Source organism: Vidua chalybeata, chromosome 1 (genome assembly GCF_026979565.1).
Source record: "Vidua chalybeata isolate OUT-0048 chromosome 1, bVidCha1 merged haplotype, whole genome shotgun sequence".
Taxonomy (NCBI): domain Eukaryota; kingdom Metazoa; phylum Chordata; class Aves; order Passeriformes; family Viduidae; genus Vidua; species Vidua chalybeata.
In genome coordinates this window covers 150,461,481-150,481,420 of record NC_071530.1, presented here as the reverse complement: position 1 = coordinate 150,481,420, position 19,940 = coordinate 150,461,481, and the positions used below count along the sequence as shown (strand labels likewise).

Below are 19,940 nucleotides of genomic sequence, written 5' to 3'. Positions count from 1 at the left end.
TTTGTTGTTGTTTTGGAGGGGTTTGTTCGTTTGTTGGTTTTGCTTGGGTTTTTGTTTGTTTGTTTTTTTAAGTGGAGACTCCTTAAGCACAAGTGTAAAACTACTCTAAATAAATAATTCCTAGAATATTTTAAAATCTGGAGAAATGTATTTGTGCATATTCCAGACAAATATCCAGGCTTTCTCTTTCATGTGATTGCAATGATAAGTTGCTCTTTTTTCTTCCTTGATGTTTTTGCTGCCATGTTTACATCTGTGTCCTAATCGGATAAATTAGGTACTCACTGACACTTTTTTTTGTCACATATTTTTTATTTACCTCAGTCTTCCTGAATTTATCAACACTTCCAGTCAATCCAGCACAGGAGAGAAGCAAATAGCACCTTAGATTATATACCTGGTGTTAAGAGCATAATCAAAATTATAACCTAAAACCTGCATTTTATTTAATGCAAGTTATTTGTCTGGGTTCTCCTGCTTTGTAGAAAAGTCCTGTAGTATAGGAATGAAACCCCACTGAGTTATTTGTAGGGATGTAATAGGGTGTAATACAAATTGTTACAGGGAAGCCAAATCCACACAGCTTAGGGAAAAAGTAACCAAGAGGACAATTGCATTACCTTTCCATACATACTTCAACAGCCCAGCTATTAAGAGGTTATGACTTAAGATGATTCTCAAAAGAAACCTGTGAGCCAAAAGGAAACTCCTTCCAAGGAGTGGAAGAAATTCCCTAAAGATGCAGCCAGCCTAAGTGGGTAAACATCCCAGCAGGGATGAGGTGAAAACATCACAGCTGAGTTTGTTTAAATTCCGTTAGGGATCCTCCATTTCATCTTCATGGAGGAATAGGGGCAGTTTTCCCAAGCAGAAACCCACTGACAACTTCACCCCCAAGTCACATTTCTCAAATCCCTCCAGGTTCACGAGTCTGACCTCCAGGAGTTTTGTTCATGTGGAATGAAATCGCTGCTGCCACTTTGGGAAACGCCACACGGCATCTGGTAAACGGGCAACTTCCTCCCACTCAAAGATGAGGAACATGAAGATTAAGCTGTTTTAATAAAATTTTGGCCCCTGGAGCTTTTGGTTCCCATACAGCTGACTGTATATTTTTCAGATTTATAGATGTTATCACTGTGGGATGGAACAAAGCTGTTAATTATATGGGTTTTTTTTCCCCCTGAATTTAGAGAAAGCAACATCTTAATGACGCACAATGCCTTGCTTATGTAAAAGACCTGACTTCCATGCCATGCCAAAAACCCTCCCTCGGTCTTTCTAAAAGCTGCTACAGATCAATAAGCAGCTGTTAATAACAAGGACCTGCCCTGCTGCACACAATGAGAAGGTTTGCAACAGCTCAAATTCCTCAGAAGAAAAATGTCCCAAGAGAATGTGCAGCATTATTATTGTACGAATAAGGCACGTATTGATTAGGCAGTATTTCTCCAGCTCCAAAATGCAAAACCAGCAAGATGCAGCCTGCAAACCAAAGCAGTCATATGAGATTTATCCCACTGTAATTTTTATGATTGCTGTCCCTTGGAATACTTGGGCTGTTTTATATTGGCACGTGTTTATATATTTCTTTTCTTATTTACTTTCATGAGGCTCATGCTGGAGGTAAATATGATTTGTACTGAAAATTACTGCAAAATTTTTTACAGTGGTTTTTGAAATGTAATCTACGCTTCTTGCAGGATTAACTCTCTCTTCCTCCCCGCTCAAAAAGAAAAAAACCATCCAGCAAGACACAGGGCATTGCACATGTAAGCTGTAGTCAGAGGACTTTGGAGACGACAAGCAGACAGCTGTATTTTGTTATCAGTATATTTTTATGTCCCTTCTCCTAAGGGATTTTCCTCAGAGTCCACAGAAATAAATGATTATCAATGCAGCAAAAGATGGAGGAAACTGCTCCGATAGCACTTCGGTGCTGTAAAACCCTGAAGTTTATGGAGGCTCAGGTGGCCCCTCAGCCCTTTTAAAGCTTTTTTTAGCAGGGCTACTGGTGCAGAACTCCATTTCTGAATAGGCAGCTGGCTTGTCATTCCCTTGTTAAAATGAATTGTTGGTTAAAGGCTCTATCAAGAAAATCCTCTTTATAACTCCTTTTGCAAGCCAGCCACCACATAAAGCTGCTGTGGCTTGGCAAATAAAAAGCAAACTCCTTGCAGGTACAGTTGTACTCCAGACTGCTCTATCAAAGCACTTCGGCTGGGTGAACCTCCAGTCTCGGGCTGCAATTTGTGGTGTTTTGGAGAGAATTAGTGGCTTTAGCAGCAGCAGCAGCAGCAGGTGGGTGGGGTTTATTCATTTATTTCTGTGAGCAGTGCCCTGGGCACTGTGAGGCTACGAAGGAGGGCATAGACCTGTCAGAGAATCACGGAATCATTAAGGTAGGAAAAGACCTGAAAGATCACTGGGTCCAACCATTCACCCAGTGCTGCCAAATACACCACTAAACCCTGTCCCCAAGTGCCACATCTACACTTTATTTGAGCATTTCCAGGGAAAGGTGAATCCACTACTTGCCCTTTAGAATGCTTGACCAGCCTTCCAGTGAATAATTTTTCTTAATATCCAACTTGAATCTCCCCCGGTGCAATTTGAGATCGTTTCCTTTTACGCTGTCTCTGGTTATTTGGGAGAAGAGACCGACCCCTCTCCCGGCTACACCCTCCTGTCACGGAATTGCAGAGTGATGAGGTGCCCCCTGACACCCCTCTCTACAGAATAAATACCTCCAGCTCCCTCAGCCGTTCCTGGGGGTTTCCCCGAGGAGGGGGAAGGTGAGGAAGGCAGCGAGGATGAGGAGGATGCGGAACAGGGACCATCCCCCGGAGCGCCGGCAGGCGGGGAGCGGCTCCTGAGGGGCGGCCCCGGGCCGCGCCCTGGAGCGGGAGGTGCTGAAGGGAGGTGGGCGTGGCTCCATCGGGCCGTCCCCTCCGCCGATTGGTTGCCGGGTGAAGGGGACCGGACGCCGCGTCGCGATGCACTATGGGAGTTGTAGTCCAAAGCGAGGAGCGCTTCACCAGCAGGATGAGGACTACAACGATGGGGGGGGGGGGGAGGGAGGGACACGTGATCGCGGTGGGCGGGGCCGCGGCGGTCACGTGATGTTTGGGTGCCGGCGGTGACGGGCGCGCGGCGGCAGGTGAGGGGCGCGCGGCGGTCCTGCCGTGGGGACAGGGGGGTGACACGGGCTGGGAGCGTGGCACAGCGGTGGCACTGGGGCTGTGTGACACGGGGACGGGGCCGGCCTGGCGCTGGGGGTTTGTGTGACACGGGGACAGGTGTGTGTGTGTGTGTGTGTGTGTGACATGGGGACAGGGATGGCCTGGCACTATGCGCGACATAAGGACAGCGCTGGCCTGGCACAGGTTGGGTGGGGCGGGTGTGTACCTGGGGATAGGGCTGGCCTGGGTGTGTGCGAGGCGGGCACAGGCGTGCGTGTGACCTGGGGACAGAGCTGGCCTGGCACAGGGGGTTTGTGACATGGTGACGTGGGGACAGGGCATGGCACAGGGGTGTGAGTGTGACATGGGGACAGGGCATGGCACAGGGGGTTTGTGACATGGTGACGTGGGGACAGGGCATGGCACAGGGGGTGTGTGTGTGACATGGGGACAGGGCTAGCACAGGGCTTGTGACATGGGGACAGGGCATGGCACAGGGGGTATGTGTGTGGCATGGGGACAGGACATGGCACAGGGGGTGTGTGTGTGACATGGGGACAGGGCATGGCACAGGGGGTGTGTGTGTGACATGGGGACAGGGCATGGCACAGGGGGTGTGTGTGTGTGACATGGGGACAGGGCATGGCACAGGGGGTGTGTGTGTGACATGGGGACAGGGCATGGCACAGGGGGTGTGTGTGTGTGACATGGGGACAGGACATGGCACAGGGGGTGTGTGTGTGACATGGGGACAGGGCATGGCACAGGGCTTGTGACATGGGGACAGGGCATGGCACAGGGGTGTGTGTGTGACATGGGGACAGGACATGGCACAGGGTGTGTGTGTGGCATGGGGACAGGGCATGGCACAGAGGGTATGTGTGTGTGACATGGGGACAGGGCTAGCACAGGGCTTGTGACATGGGGACAGGGCTAGCACAGGGGTGTGTGTGTGTGTGTGTGACATGGGGACAGGGCATGGCACAGGGGGTGTGTGTGTGACATGGGGACAGGACATGGCACAGGGGGTTTGTGACATGGTGACGTGGGGACAGGGCATGGCACAGGGTGTGTGTGTGTGACATGGGGACAGGACATGGCACAGGGGCGGTGTGTATGTGTGACATGGGGACAGGGCATGGCACAGGGCTTGTGACATGGGGACAGGGCATGGCACAGGGGTGTGTGTGTGTGTGACATGGGGACAGGGCATGGCACAGGGGTGTGTGTGTGTGACGTGGGGACAGGGCATGGCACAGGGGGTGTGTGTGTGACATGGGGACAGGGCTAGCACAGGGGGGTGTGACATGGGGACAAGAGTGTCCTGGCACAGGGGCAGTGTGTAACGTGGTGACAGAACTTGGCTGGCACAAGCTGGGGGGGGTGTGTGACATCGGGACAGGGCTGGCACAGCGACTGTGGGTGGAAACTGGGGGCTGTGACTGCTGGTGCACAGCGGTTTATGTGTGCAGTGAGTGATCTGGGGACAGGGCTGGCCTTGCCCAGGGCTGTGAGCAAGGAGGGACACGTGTGAGGGTGCTGTGGACCACACCTGTGTCCCATGTCACCGGTGACTGGGTGAGGATGGGATGTCCCTGCACCCAGATTGCCGCTGTCCCACAGCTGCTCAGGAAGAAACCCTGATTTATCAATTTTCAGCACAATGACAACGCTGGGAACTGCTCCTGGCTTGTTACCTGCCAGGTTTTTGCTCAGTTTTAACCTCACAGAGGACATGATGTTGTTTATTTATTATTTTTTCCCCCTTCCAGGCTAATTCGGGAGCTTGAGGCAATGGGATGGATTTGGAAGTACAAGGAGAGGAAATAAAACCACTTTTAAATGTACAAAGCGCCGCTTTCTGCGGTGGCCCTCGGCTGACTGCAGAAACTTTTTTTTTGGTTGCTTTTGTACTTGGAAAAGTGTTTGTGGTTTGAAGCTTTTAATAAAAGCTCCCCCAAGCTGTGGGGTACAATTAACCTCCGGCATCTGGCGCTGGAGTGGACTTTGCTGGGGAAACCTCGTGTTCCCATGGAAGTGCTCAGTGTCTTTGTGTGCATATCAAAAAGCAGAGGGTTTGGAAAGCTAAAAGCACGTTTCATTCTGCCACCAGCACGCTGAATACGCCCTGCAGAACCCTCTTCTTGTTAGCATTTGAAGTTGCCTGTGACATTTTGGAGCTTGAGGTGCATCCTTGTGTCTGGGAGCGCTGCAGGAACAAGGAGATGTTTGTTTGCAAACCCTTGCGTGGGGTGGTGGCCTCAAGTTCTGCTTTGTGCTTTGTTCTGCACAAAGGATTTAGGGTTCAGCAGACTGAATCCTAAATTTTTACTAGCTGTGTGCTGTGCTGTGGAGTGGGAAGGATTGATTAAAATATGGTGGTTTTCCCCCACCTTTTTTTTTTTTTTTTTTTTTTTTTTTTTTTAGCAATAAGGTTTATACTTTATCAAGCATTTATCCCTTTTTCCAGGCTGGTTTTCCCCTTTGCAGTGGGGCTGTGAAAATACAGTGCTCAGTCCCGCCCTGCTGGGCTCTGCCGTGGTCCAGGAGTCCCTGCAGGTGTTTCAGGTCTTTAAATCACCACTGACTCAGCCCAGCTGCTTGGTCTGACCCCTTGATGCTCTCCTACTCCGCTGTCTTTTCCAGCTGTGATGTCCTTTTCCATCTCATCTCCAGGTTGAACTCTGGATGTTACCTGGAGTATTAATCATAGAATGGGTTGTGTTGGAAGGGACCTTAAAGATCATCCAGTTCCACCCCCTTGCCATGGGCAAGGACACCTTCCACTGTCCCAGGTTGCTCCAAACCCCATCCAGCCTGGCCTTGAACACTTCCAGGGATGGTGCAGCCACAGCTTCTCTGGGCAGCCTCTGCCACGGCCTCCCCACTCTGTCAGTAAGGAATTTCTTCCTAAAATCCAATCTAAATCTACCCTCATTTAGCTCAATGATATTCCCCCTTCTCCTATCACCCCATGCCCTTCTGGAAAATCCCTCCTCTTTGGGTTGATGCAAATTCAGGTTTTTAAATCCCTGATGTGTCAGGGCATTGCTGTCTGACCCCTTGTTGCCTTCCTGCTCTGCCGTCTTTGCCAGCTGCAACATCCTTTTCCCTCTCATCCTCAGTCTGGTTTCTGGACTTATTCCAGGGTGTTAAATGTGCTGATTCCCATTTTCTAGTGGTCATCCATGCAACAAATCACCTCTCCAAGGTTTGTTTTTGATAATTAATGCAACTAAAAATTAGCTTGACTACTAACGCAGCTTTGATGGACATGGGAGAGGCTGATCAGTGCAGCCACGTGTCCTGCTTGATCCAGGCTTCTGATTCAGATTCCATCCCTGTTTTCTCCTGTTATTGTGTCTAAAGCAAGAGTTACGGGGTGGTGAGGCAATGAACCAGGCTGCCCAGAGCAGCTGTGGATGGCCCATCCCTGAAAATGTTCAAGGCCAGGTTGGATGGGACTTGGAGCAGCCTGGGATAATGGAAGGTGTCCCTGCCCATGGCAGGGGGTGGGACTGGATGAACCCAAAGGTCCCTTCCAACCCAAAGTGTTTTGTGATTCTCTATGTTATTTAGTTGAGATTGGCTAAAAGAGACTGGTAGAACAGAGATTTCAATATTACGGTATTTTATTCTCATCCTCTCTTGTGCAAGCAACCTCATTAATTTTCTCACAGCTCTATTTATTTATTTATTTATTTGTTTATTTATTTATTTATTTAAAACATTTTAAACCTCTTATCATTTACTCCTCATCACACAACCCTCTGGTGTGACCAGGTCTTCCTGCCTGCTCTGGGTCTGGAGAATCTTTACCAGGAGTGGAGGAAAAATAAATATTCGGTGTCTTGATAAATTTTCACATTGATATTATAGCACTTAAAATGTAATTGAAAAGAAAAAAAAAAGAGAGGAGCTGAAAATGAATGAGTCTGTGCTTCCCCAGATATATATATATACACATATATATCTCAAATGGTATTTTGAATTGTTGGTTCTTCTAGGATTTCAGGAATATTTAAATAGCAAGTGTGAAAGGGCAAATAATATCAAGATAAAAATAATGCTTTCGATTCCCTGCCTGTACCATAAACACATTCTGCTCGATGAAAGTGGAATGAACTGTTAAAAGCTTGTAATTTACTTTTCCCATCTTTATTATCCCCCTTCCTACAGTTCACCTGTTCTGTGCAGTGAGGTGAGCTGGGTGACTCTCACTTGGGTTTTTATAGACCTTCCCAGGGTTGCTGGTGCTTCAGAGGACTGGAAATTGGTGAGACCTGAAGGTTTTAGGTGGGCAGAAGGAGCCTGTTTTATTTCAGGTTGGAGTTGTCAGGGCAAAGGCTGATTGCACTGGAAAGGACTTGTGTGTCCAGGTTTGGTCACAGTGAGTGAGGGTGGATGGATGGATGGATGGATGGATGGATGGATGGATGGATGGATGGATGGATGGATGGATGGATGGATGGATGGATGAATCTTTCCACCCAGGGCATGGTTGGTCATATGTTTCGACCTCTGGTGTCTGGGCTGGGGGAGGAACAGATTGAAGGCAGTCCTGTGGAGAAGGACTTGGAGGTGCTGGTGGATGAGAGGCTGGACAGGACCCAGCCACTGCACTTGGAGCCCAGAAATCCGAGTGTGTTGGGCTGCATCCAAAGCTGGGTGGGCAGCAGCTGAGGGGGTTGTTCTGCCCCTCTGCCTCTCTCAGGTGAGACCCCATCTGCAGGGCACAGGAAGGACATGGAGCTGTTGGAGCAAGTCCAGAGGAGGCCACCAAGGGGATCAGAGGGATGGAGCCCCTCTGCTCTGGGGCCAGTCTGGGAGAGCTGGGATTTTCAGCCTGGAGAAGAGAAGGCTCCAGGGAGGGTATAAAGTCCCTTGAAGTGCCTAAAAGGGATCCAAGAGAGCTGGAGAGGGACTTTGGACAAGGGCCTAGAGTGATACAACAGTGGGAATGGCTTCCCACTGACAGAGAGCAGGTTTAGATTCAATATTAGAAAGAAATTGCTTATTGTGAAGGTTCTGAGGCCCTGGCACAGAGAAACTGTGGCTGCCCCATCCCTGGAAGTGTTCAAGGCCAGTTTGGATGGGGCATGGAGCAACCTGGTCTAGTGGAAGGTGTCCCTGCCCATGGCAGGGGGGCTGGAAGTGGATGATCTTTAGGGTCCCTTCCAGCCCAAACCATTCCATGATTCCTGACCATTAGAATGTGTGTGTTTTCCTATGACATGATCCACCCAGTCTAAATTTGATCTAGCTATTTAAGCATGAGCCTAACTCACAGCTGGAGTATCAGAGTGTACCTCTGTGATGGTGTTTGTGGAGGAAATGCTGCAAAACTTCTTCCTCAGCAGCATCACCAACCTTTCAAAGTGCATTGTATTTTGCAGAAGACTTTTTGCCACGTGCAAATCCAAAGTGTGGCCCCAAACTGGCGTTGGTGTTTTCAGCAGTGGCACTGGGCACCACAAGGCTGGAGGAAAGCTCTGCCCTTCACTTGATGCTGAGTGAACAGAAAACTTCATAAAATATTGGTGCTCTTTTCCTACTGCAAAAAAAAAGCCAGAAGTGTCTGTATTTTGCTCTGAGAAAGGCTATTTGTGGTTTTTAATAATACAATGTATTTCCCAAAGAATATGGTCAAGATAAGAATCCTACTCCCTATTTTTTTTTTCCTGCTTGCCTTGCAAATGCTGGCGTCTAAGATTAAAATAACGCAAGAGTTAAATTAATCTGATTTAACACTTGCAGGGAGGTTTCTATTTAAAACTCTTTTTCTTCGAAGTGTCACTAGTCAGGAAATTCAGTAGGCAGGTGCCATCTCTTTGTTGCAGTGCATGGGCACATCTCTGCAGTGTTTCTGATGATGGAAAAAATAGCATTTAACTAAAATAAAAAAGGGGCAGGATGGATTACCTTTATTTTTTTTTAATGTCCATTTTGTGTGTCCAATAGTAAAGCAAAGACTGCACTGATAATCAGTTGCTTTTTAAACGTATCCTGAAGATTGTTACAAAAATAAGAAATGGTGTATCAAAAGATGTTTTTGAATTCTTTTTTTTTTGGGATACAGAGCTTAAGGGAAAAGCTCTTCCAAGGGCCATTTAGGTGTGTTGGCAGTTCATCTGCTGGGATGCTGCAAGCAAAATCTGGAAAATATTTTCCATCTACTTCTTGAATGAAGTCAAAATTGGCTGCACTACCTGTACTTACTTTTTTTTTTTTTTTTTTTTTTTTTTTTTTTTTTTTTTTTGTAGAATTCCTTTTTTTGGAGGTAAATACTGATGTTGGGTTAGGTGATGATCACTCTCTCTGTCATCTCTTTCTTAAATAAAAGCAGAAAATAACTGCAAAATGTTTGATGCTCTTCATTGTGTAGCGTTTGTTTTGTTCTTGCTCTGCTGTCCCCCTGCTGCAAAGCCAGGCATTGCAAAAATAAGATTTTTTTTGAGGTTATTGAGGACTTTATTAGTCCTCCTTCTCCTCTCTGCATACCTTTATTGTCATTCTGGTCTTGAATAACTTGGCCATGTATTTTTTTTCCCATTGTAGGATTCCTCCATCGTCTGGTGCATGGAGTAAAGGAGTGCAGGAGAGAGCCGTGCTGTAGGATTTTATTCCAGAGCTGTTGCCATAGTTCTTATTTCTGTAAAATAAAACATTTTCTTCTTCCACGAGAGACTTTGATCATGCTCATTGCTGAAACCTGTTGCTTTTTTTTCCATTTTTAATGAATCTTCTTGTGATCCTTCTGCGTGGAGGAGGGAGGTGCCTTCTTTATTTTTCTACATGGGAAAAACCAGGCAGATTTGGAGGTGTTATGACCCAGATTTTTGGATTAACCCATTTCTTGGCTGTGTGAGATGCCAGAGACTCAAATATGGTATGAGGGAACTCCCAAACTTGCTATTAATGGCTGCTTTGTAAAAAATCCCATACACAGCCAGGAATGCTGTTTTTCTTCATCCTTCTTCCCCCACATTGAAATTCCCAGATATTTTGTGATAGGAATAGGGGGAATGGCTTTAAGCTGAAGGAGCTGAGCAACCTGGTCTAGTGGAAAGTGTCCCTGCCCATGGCAGGGGTTTGGAATGAGATGATTTTTAGGGTCCCTTCCAACCCAAACCATTCTGTGATTCTATGATTTACTGACATGTGACATCTCATGACTGTGACCACAGTCCTCATGCAGTGCTTGTGTGCCCCAGTTTTGGGGTGTCTCAGAGGAACAAAATCCTCTTGGGCTGTTCAGGGAAGATTTGGATGATGTCTCACTGGGTCTACAGTTGTGGAATAGTCACTTCAATTTTAGATTCATTGAATCAGAAGGGTTTGGGTTGGAAGAGACCTTCAGGATCATCTTATTCCAGCCCCCTGACATGGGCAGGGGCAGCTTCCACCAGACCAGGCTGCTCAGAGCTCCATCCATCCTGGCTGTGGACATTGCAGGGATGAGAAGTGTTCAAGATCAGAGGGACCAGTGGTTGCAACTCACTGTAGGCAATTGCAAGTAGGTTTGAGCTGAATTATTAACAAAAGCTTTGCAGCATCCTGTATCCCAGCATGGAGATGTTCACCGTGCTCCAAATTCTTCTGATTTTGGAGATAAAAATGCTGCTGTGCATCCAGAGATGGGGGAGGTTGATGAAGCTGCGGGAGCAGTGCTGGGTCACACCTTGTTTCATATAACCCTGTACGTGACAGAAATTCTTGTTGGAAGCTGCAGGTCTTCAGATTTTCCTTTGTGTGAACTGAATCGAGAGCTAAACCTTAATACAACTTTTCATTATATTTTTCCCCACAAAAACAATTGATTTGTGATTCCTCGTGACACTATTCACTATCTAGACTCTCATGAGAACCTCCTAATTTCTAAATACCTGATTTATACAAATTTAGACACAGTGTTAGGTAGCTTGAGATGTGATTTACCTTCCCCAAGTGTATTCTTGTCTTCTGTTGTGTGCCTGGTAATCTCCAGCTGCTCCCTTACCCGAGTGCCTGTTGCTGCTGGGGTGACCCTGATGTCAGTCCCATCAGATATTCTGCTGCAGGTTGTGGATGCTCAGGGAAAAAGTATGAAAATTAAGCTTACAAATATACATATGTTATTAAATTAACAACTAATATCTGTAATGTAGTGCATAAGACCATATATAAAAAACTCATATATAATAATACTGGATGTGGTTTTGTTTGATTTTATGTTCTGATTTTTTTTGGCCTTTTTTTTTTTAGGAATTGAAAATTTTAGTCTTTTCTCTGCCAAAAGTGCTGTGGGATTGGTGTGGGCAGGATGAGGCCATAGTGAATACTCATAGTGATCAGGGAAGTTTGTCCAACCTCCTGATCCTCCCCATCCTCTTGCAGACCATCCCATGCAGGTTTTAACTATCCAGAGCTGCAGTGATGGTGAAAAATCAAGTCATTTTACTAAATCTACTTTTACTAATGGTAAATATGGTAAAACTCTAAAATAACTAAAATAGTGGTGCTTAAATTGTGTTGTGGTTACTGTGTGTTAGAGGTTCAGTTTCTCAGTGTCAAGGACCTTCAGCTTTCATTAACACAAAGTGCTCAAAGATGGTAGTAGGTGGCAAAATGTGGGTGTGGAAGCCCGAGAAATGCTGTCCAAAGCTTTTTGACACTTCTCTTTTAGAGAACAGCTGTGTGCTTTCCAAAGCCCTCCTAAGTTTTGATCACCCATCACAGGGAGGTTGCATAGCTATGGGTTGGTTTTCTAAAAATGTGATGGATTCTGTCCTAGCCAAGGGCCCAAACCAGCCCTTGGAGAGACATCTTAGCAAGTGGTGAAAACAAGATTGCAATATTTGCATAAAACAGGACACCTTTGAGGTTGAAAAAGCAAACTGAGACTCTCACTACAGGTATTTCCCTGTTGATCATCTTCAGAGCTGAAGCAGGTGGGTTTCATAAGATCCTAGAATAGTTTGGGTTGGAAGGGACCTTCTTCCAACCCTCTGCCATGGGCAGGGACACCTCCCACTATCCCAGGTTGCTCCAAATCCCATCCAACATGTCCTTGAACACTTCCAAGGATAAAACAGCTTCTCTGTTTTTCTCTCTGTCCCAAACATAGGGCAATCATAAGACTGGAATTCTGGTGGGTTGGGGTTTTTTTTTCCCTCTTACGGGAATACTGGAAAATTACTTGTCAAGATCCTCTTCCCTGTGCATGGAAACCAAGGTCTGCTTTTTTTTATTTATTTATTTTTTAATTTCTATTTTTTTTTGCACACTGTTCAGGTGTACCTTTGTTTCCTTTCATGTATAGAAATATCTCACAGGCTCTGGGGTCATCAGGCTTGCTCTTCTCTCTTTGGCCAGTTCTTTTCCTACTGCACTGGGCTGGCTTTCCATCTAAAAATAATTATAATTTAAGTATAATCTCAGAAACAGAGTTGTGCATCCTAGTCCTGTTTGTGAGGCATTTGAGCACAGAATATAAAGAGTGTGCACAAAATAGTCTGGAGATCCTGCTGTCCCCAGGGGCACTCACTGCTTTTCTGCCTGTACTTCCTGAATTTAACCATCTCTTTTTCTTTCTTTTCTGGTAAGACCAAAAAGAGTTTTTGAATTTTCCTCAGTGTCTGCTTTGTGGGCTTGAGATGCTGCTGGCTCCTTCAGCCCCATCAGGGTGTGAGATCCTCCTACTGGGACAGTTTGGCATTTGCTGCTTTTCTCCACCAGCAGAAAAGAAATTACTTTTCAAAATTTGTGGTTCTTCCTGGGTTCGGGCAATAATCCTTGGAAGCAAGTGATGGCCTGCAGAGTAGGGGGATGAGTGGTCTCCACTTGTCATTTACATGCAGGTCATGGAAGGATTTGGGTTAGAAGGGACCCTCAAGATCATCTTGTTCCAATTTCCCTGCTGTGAGCAGGGACACCTTCCACTAGACCAAGCTTCATCCAATCTGGCCTGGAACAGTTCCAGGCAGATGAGTCCCTTGGCTGCTTTCCTCTACAACAACTTGGTCGAGGGAGACTTATGGACTTGATGTCCTCCTTGCTCCTCTCCCACACCCCAGAGTGGCAGTTGGTTGTCATAAGTGGATGTCATCTCAATGGACATCATCTCAAAGCCTACCAGCATCATGATAAATCCCTTGTTACTGGCTGGAGCAATGTCTTTTGGTGGTTCTCCACCCTCTGTTTCCATTAACTCACCATCCTGGGCAGACTGAGCCTGGTTATTTTGCCTGGCTGGCTGCAAACCACTTTGCAAAGTTGTTCGGAGCAGACCAGGGTGACCTTGCACTCGCTGATCTGGTAGCTGGGCTCCGATGCCGATTCCCTGCGTGGCATCTCGTAAATAGCTCCAGTTTTCAGTTTCATTTCCCAGACCTGTTTACACCTTTCCAGAAATAATTACAACCTCTGAGCCTGGGGTTTGCTGGGCAAGGGGGAGGAGGGCAAGGAGAAAAACCTGCAATCCATGATTTTTCATGCGCTGTTGTCAACACGGTGCTGCCAGCGGGATTGGGATCTCCCTCCTGGGGCATGAATCAGGCTGTGCTCACATCCGCCCGGCATCGCTCCCGTTCTGTGCTTGAGAATTCTTTCCCTTCCTCTGTTCAGCATCATCTTAAATTCATATCCCAGGCGGTGCCTCCCTCACCTGCTTTATTACCTCTTAATGTGTTTTCCCAAGAATGTCTCGCACGCGGATAAACCTCTCCTGCTTCCCTTGTAAAACCAGCTCTTCCTCCTCCAGCGCCTGTGCATTTTTCCTCCATCCATGCAGAGCTACTTTTCTCCTTCTTGCCATGTTTTTTTGAGCACCTTGGAGCCTGAGCATCCTCCTGGAGAGGCGGGTGGATGCCATCACTGACGGTTTTGCATCTGAGCCGGCGCTCGCTGTGGTCATGTGTGGAGCCGGTGGGGAAGGCAGGAATATTTTTAGCCCGCGCTTCTGTGAGCTGCTCAGGGGGCCGCCCACAGCAGAGTATTAAAATAATAGTGGGGACATTGGGTAAGCTCTGCAGCAAAATGTTGATATGCAAATTGCCATCTTAAGAGCAAACCTCAAGGCGATTTTTGGCAATGCATGCAAGGCTCCAGAGTGGTGTGTTTTGAATAAAGATTACAGCAAAGGGATTTTGCCTGGAGGCCACGCTCGTCTCATTTATTCTGAAGCTTAGCAGAGCTGGTAATTCAGTGCTGGAAGCCAACAGGGTGAAACGTATGCACCTTTAAAAAGGTATTAGATTAGCATTGGTGAAACAAAATGTCACGTCACCTCTGTAACTGAAATTTCCAGGCTTGCAGAAGCAATAAATTCGGTTGTATTTAATTTGCGAGTAGTTCCTGGGCGCTGTCCAAGGAAGAGGTGGCTCTGATGGCAGCAGAGTTGGTTTGGGAGTTTTCGAGGCATTACCTGGTGAAAAAATGAACTTGTGCCAGCTGATTTCACATTGCTTTGACTTTTCTCTTCAACTTGGTGGTGGACGGCTTGGCTGTTGGAAACCTTGCAGTAAGAAATCAGATCACATATGAATTCCTTATTTTTGTTGGATTTTTTTTTCTTTATTTTCTTGGCTGTTGAGTTCATGTTGGTACTACTAGGAAGGAAACAACAGTAAATTTGTAGAATATTAGAATGGTTTGAGTTGGAAGGGATCTGAAAGATCATCTTGTTCTGACCCTGTGCTGTGGGCAGGGACACCTTCCAGTAGACCAGGTTGCTCCGAGCCCTGTCCAGCCTGGCTTTGGACACTTCCAGGGATGGAGCAGCCACATTGCCATTTATAATGTCATGTCGAGCTTCCCATCTGCCAATATCCCCAAGTGCTTCCTCTCTTCAGGGATTTTCTCGATGAAGGATTTGAATTCTTTCATTTATTCCAGTTCTTGAGGAACAAGAATGAAATTGTAGGCGTTTTCATTGTTCTTTGCTTCCTTCACCCATCAATGCCTGGGCATTGCCTGAAGCAAAGTGAAGGAAAAGTTCGTATTGCAACAAATATGTTGCTCTAGAATTGAAAAGTGGCAGTAAATTAAACAACAGGTGAGTTTTGGGGTTCTTTTTTTGGAATTTTTTAATTCTTGAAGATTGTTACAAATCCATCCCTTTTAGAGGCTGGAGAGGGATGATTTTGAGTGGGAATAAAAGTAGTTGGTAGCTAATTTTTCTCACTTTAAACGAAGCATGGAAGAACCAGGTGGCTGAGACTCTGTGGGAACACATTCTGACTTTGATACAAGTTTGTGTTGATCAGATCTTTGTTCACTTGTATCCTTTTCCTTTAATTACATGTTCCAACACCATGAGACTTTTAAATATCAGATTTTGAGAATGTTCTCTGCCAAAACTGCACGCTTTAAGTGCAGATCCTGTTGGCAGGCATCTCAGGAGCTGTTGACTTCCCTCTTTTGTAACCTCATCCTCTCTTGCCGAGTTTTTTTCTTCTTAAAATTCTAACATCATTTGATAAAATTGCAAAGCTCATGGGTGTGTAGCCCTGTGAAGATCACTGTGTCCTGCTTGCATCCCAACAGAGCCAAGTGAGAACAAGAAAAACATCTTTTGAGTTTGGTTCAGGCACATCTTGGGTCTTCTTTGTGTCTGGCCTTTGATGCATCCTGCTTCTCCCTGGCCTTAAAGATGCTGGTTTAGTCTTCTCATGCTGCCTTGTGCCTTGATGAGATATTGATTCTTCCCTCCAAGGTCATGAAACTCTGCTCCTGACTTTGAAATGCTCCAAGTCTCCACCTCTCCATTATTCTTCCTTTATGATTATTTCATTTGTAGGACTGTTGTTAATTTTCCCCGAAGCTTGTTTTTTTTGGTGGTGCATCGGGGAACGTCACAGCTGACTGTCATGCCAGTGTTTTTGTCTTTCCAGATTGTGTTTCCTGAAATTTCCCATCAAATCTGTGTTCAACTCCTTCTGCGTTCAGTCTCCTATTTTAAGGTCTTTATTGCAGGAATTATCTCCGTATTCTGTATTTATACAACATTTCATGTGATGCAGATGTGATTCCAAAGTGGTGCCTTTGATAATACCTTTAAAATTGTTGTCTTAGTAGTTAGCAATCTTGAGAATGCTGTCATTTTATAGAAATAATTTTATTTATATAGGTCAGAGACAAAAATTAAGACATATTAAGACATTGTAGGTGTTAATACTTAAAAATCAAATACAAATAATTAAAATATACATGTATTTTTTCTGGCCCTACCTTAGTTCCTTTGGTAGTTAGGACATCAGCTGCTTTCTGTGGGGCAGCTAAAATGCTGAACTCTGGTCTCAGCAGATAAGAAATATTTTTGTAAAAGCTGTGCATTTACACTAATTCTGTCTGCCGTAGAATGTGCTGAGGATTTGTGATCCTCAGCAAGGATTTGACAGATCTTAACTAGTTCTGCTCTGTCTTGTCAATCAAAATTAAACGCCCACCTCACTCCTTCCTACTTTCTCTCTCTTCCAGCCTTTTTATTTAGGTTGGTCATTAAAATTGCTCATAACCATGGAAACGAGGAAAACCCGCCCCTTACTTTCCAGAGCCTTAGTGTGATATTCCTGTACTGATATTGTGTGAGTTACATACATGATGGCTTAAAAAAAAACCCCAAAAAGCTGCAGGTAGGCAGAGTTGTCATTAATTCCTCCCTATAATGGAGTTGTCCCAGTGGATGCCAACCAAGGATCACATCCCTCTTGCATTCCTGTATGGAGAATGCAGGAGGAGAGGCCCTGCTGAGGAGAAACCACCAGAAAAAGATTGAATTGGAGAAGAAAACATCAATTCAGGGGATGGAACTGGTGAGAGGATGAGATAAGGAGAAGATGGATGAGCAAGAAGTCTCATGTTCTATGTGGTGTGGTTTTGATCATTTCAGTATTGGTTTTCATCCTCCTAGGGCTGCCCTGGGTGCTCTGGGAGATGGGCATAATGATATTTCTGGGAAATTGGACCACCAGGTTTCTACAGTTAAATACCTGAATCCCCACTTGGCAGGATTGGGTGTGCCATGGCTTAGACAGTTCTGAAAAATTGAAATGGCCACTGTTTTTTTTGGCTTGTACAGGCAGTTTACAAATGCTTGTCCCAAGGCTATGTGAGGTTGATAAAAACTCCTGCCTTAGCATCCATGAACATCCTGAGATTTCAGTGCTGCACTCTGTGTGCTGCACAAATAATTCTGTTTTCATTTGGAGCAGGACTGCCACAGTTTGAGACAAATTTGGTCATTTCCCCCCACCCCCCCCACCTTCAATTGCAATAAATCATATTTGAAGGAATATTTGTAGGAAGGTCTCCAGGACGGAGATGTGGATTGTTCCCGAATTAGTTGGATGTAAAAGTTTCACCACTCTTTTTATCTGAAGGCTTGTCTCTTGGGAAGAGGAATTTTGACCTTTGGTCAGAGAAATAACAAGGAAGAAGTGTTGTGTGATGTGGCATGACAAGGTGCTGCTGAGCAACATCTTAAAATTTAAAGGTCTTCCTTATTTACCCTGTCTTTGAAAGCTGGTTCTGGGTACTGTACTTTAACTTAAAGGCTCTTAATCATTATTTTTCCCCATGTTTTGGAGGTGTTGGCTTTTGAGGGTGTTGAAGTCGATTGTGTAATCAAAGAGGAGGAAAGGGTAATTGGATGGTTTTTCTAAGGGTAGAAAAACTCAAGGCAGGAGCTCCTTTGGCATCCTTTGCTGCTCTCTTTGGCCCCAGTGTCATCCCATGTGATTTTATTTTCTCCACCATCCCATCATAAGGAGGGAGTAGAAGGCTTTCATGGTTAGTCTGGAAAGCTGTCTCCTGTGTGGTGATGCTCCTCCTGCTTAAAACAAGTCCAAAATATCAGCATTTTCATTAAAACACTTTCTTTGAGGAATAGTTGCTGTAAAATGTCTGTAATATTTTTATTTCCGTACTTTGCCCAGTGTATAAGTGCCTCTACCTGAGTTGCCTAAGCCATTCTTTTCCTTCTTTTCTCTTTTATTTTTTATTAAAGCATAATAAACTGCATTAAAAGTGTCTTAAATTCCTTCTGGAGCATTAGTTTCCAAATTTGGGCAGAAAAACCCCACAAATAGTTGTGAAAGTGTGTGTGGGAAATGAGTTTATGATGTCATTCCAGTCTCCAGAGTTACCTGAGTTTCTGGACCCTTATGAATGCTGTCCCTGATGAGAGGAAATGGCCTCATGTTGCACCAGTGGAGGTTTGGATTGGATATAAGAAAAATTTTGTCACTGAAAGCGTGGTCAAGCATTGGACAGAGTGCTGAGGGAAGTGGTGGAATCACCATCCCTGAAAATGTTCAAAAGTCCAGTGCTGGGTCCACTTGGTTGTCTCAGTAGTGTGGTTCTCTCTCAGCAATCCCTATATTTGCACGGGCTTTCTTTTTGTAGGAAATGCAGTAAAAATGTAGTAAAAACATAGTAAAACCAGTTTAACTGGCTGATACTGACCATAAAATATGACATGGCTAAACATGGGGGAAAAGACAATAATGCGAAATCAGAAATTGCAGAAAATGAAAATTACTTGCTCTGTTTCGCAAGGCATCTCCTAATGTTTGCACCCTGAAGTGAAAGGAGTGTTCTTTTGTTTCCTTTTTTATTTGTGTGTGTTCCATTGTCAACAGACATTGTGTAGGCCAAAAGCAAGGCTTGCCTAATATATGGATACGTTTAACAAATTCACAGGGTGTGAAAACTCCCAGTTGAATCTAAAGATACAGCTAAAACCTCAGTCTTGGGAATCCCTGAGCTTCAGACTGAGGGAAACAGAGCAGATAAAAGCCTGTTTGTGCTTTTCACATCTGATTTTCTTTTTATTTTCCCTTTTATCTAAACAGGAACAATACTGCTGAACTGAGCCTTGGGTCCATTGGGTTATTGCTGCCAAGTTCCCAACAAGTTGCTCCACAGCACAGCAGAATAAAATTGTGGGTGAGGTAATTTTTGCTGTTTTCTTTCCTTGATAATCCTTCTCATTTCTTTTTTTTTTTTTATTTTGGTTGTTTTTTTCCATATCCCTTCAGCTCATTGGAGGTGATGCTGCATGTTGTAGAGGAGGCTCTGGAGTTGGGGTGTAGGAATGCTGTGGGCTTTGCTCTTGCAGATGTTCACCTCTGGATCACATTTTCTGCTCTTGCAGTGGTTTCTTTGTTTTACCTGGTTACCATTGGGTGATCTCCATCCAAATTCTCCCCCGACACCTGATCTTGGCTGTACATTAAGCTCTGGGATGTCCCCTGCTCATGGTATGTTGACTTTGAGTCGGGCTTTCTGGCCAAAGCCAGAGTTGCTGGGTGTTCTCTGCTAGGAACAGATGGTCAGTGAAAGTTCAATTTTTCAAGATGTAACAGACGGTGTCTGTAAAACCTATGGAGTTCTTTAACAGCAATAACAGTTTTCTTAAACTGCATCTGTTTTTCACACCTGGAATATCGTTAACGGTAATTTGTATCATGGCTGGAATAGTTGTTTCATGGGCTTCAGCTTAATAGGAGGAAATAAGTCTTTTCTTGGGTATTTTTGGTTTAGTGTCTGTTTTTCCTTGTTAAAATGTTATTATAGAATTAGTAAAATGGATGGATTCTATATATTTATCTGAATTGATTGGTTATCTTGCACGAAGAAACTGAAGATATTGAAGAAATTTGAAACAAATCCTAAAAAAGGTTTTCGAAATTTTAAAAATATTTTTCATTTCTCTACTTCCATTTTCCATAGCACTTGGAGCATTGGCTTGCTCCAGCCCCGATTCATACACAGAGC

General features: G+C 45.0%; 2 protein-coding genes across 4 annotated transcripts in view; one reads left to right on the top strand and one right to left on the bottom strand.

Moving 5' to 3' along the window:
* Window positions 1-1,331: 1,331 nt before the first annotated feature.
* On the bottom strand, window positions 1,332-3,628 carry LOC128789181 (splicing factor 3A subunit 2-like). The gene is made up of 3 exons (XM_053944852.1): window positions 3,409-3,628; window positions 2,748-3,001; window positions 1,332-2,375 (listed from the first exon to the last, which is right to left on the bottom strand). The coding sequence occupies exons 1-3, from the start codon at window positions 3,626-3,628 to the stop codon at window positions 2,313-2,315; spliced, it is 537 nt and encodes a 178-aa protein (XP_053800827.1). The 3' UTR covers window positions 1,332-2,312.
* TSNARE1 (t-SNARE domain containing 1) overlaps window positions 3,120-19,940 on the top strand; it is a 456,023-nt gene continuing 439,202 nt past the window's right edge. The window contains exons 1-2 of one of the 3 annotated variants that reach the window (XM_053939861.1): window positions 3,120-3,160; window positions 19,016-19,105. The gene's annotated coding sequence lies outside the window, so the exon portion shown is untranslated. Of the gene's footprint in view, window positions 3,161-19,015; window positions 19,115-19,940 lie in introns of all 3 variants that reach the window. The other 2 variants (XM_053939852.1, XM_053939854.1) reach the window with 2 other exon arrangements.

Excerpts from the sequence above, each read along its gene's own strand:
- LOC128789181 (XM_053944852.1), bottom strand. The coding sequence starts at position 3,628 with ATGTCACACACACACCCCCTGTGCCATGCCCTGTCCCCACGTCACCAT. Across the intron at positions 3,002-3,408 it reads CAGGCCAGCCCTATCCCCAG|TGCATCGCGACGCGGCGTCC; the intron begins GTACACACCCGC and ends CAACTCCCATAG. Across the intron at positions 2,376-2,747 it reads AACGGCTGAGGGAGCTGGAG|GTCTATGCCCTCCTTCGTAG; the intron begins GTATTTATTCTG and ends ATTCTCTGACAG.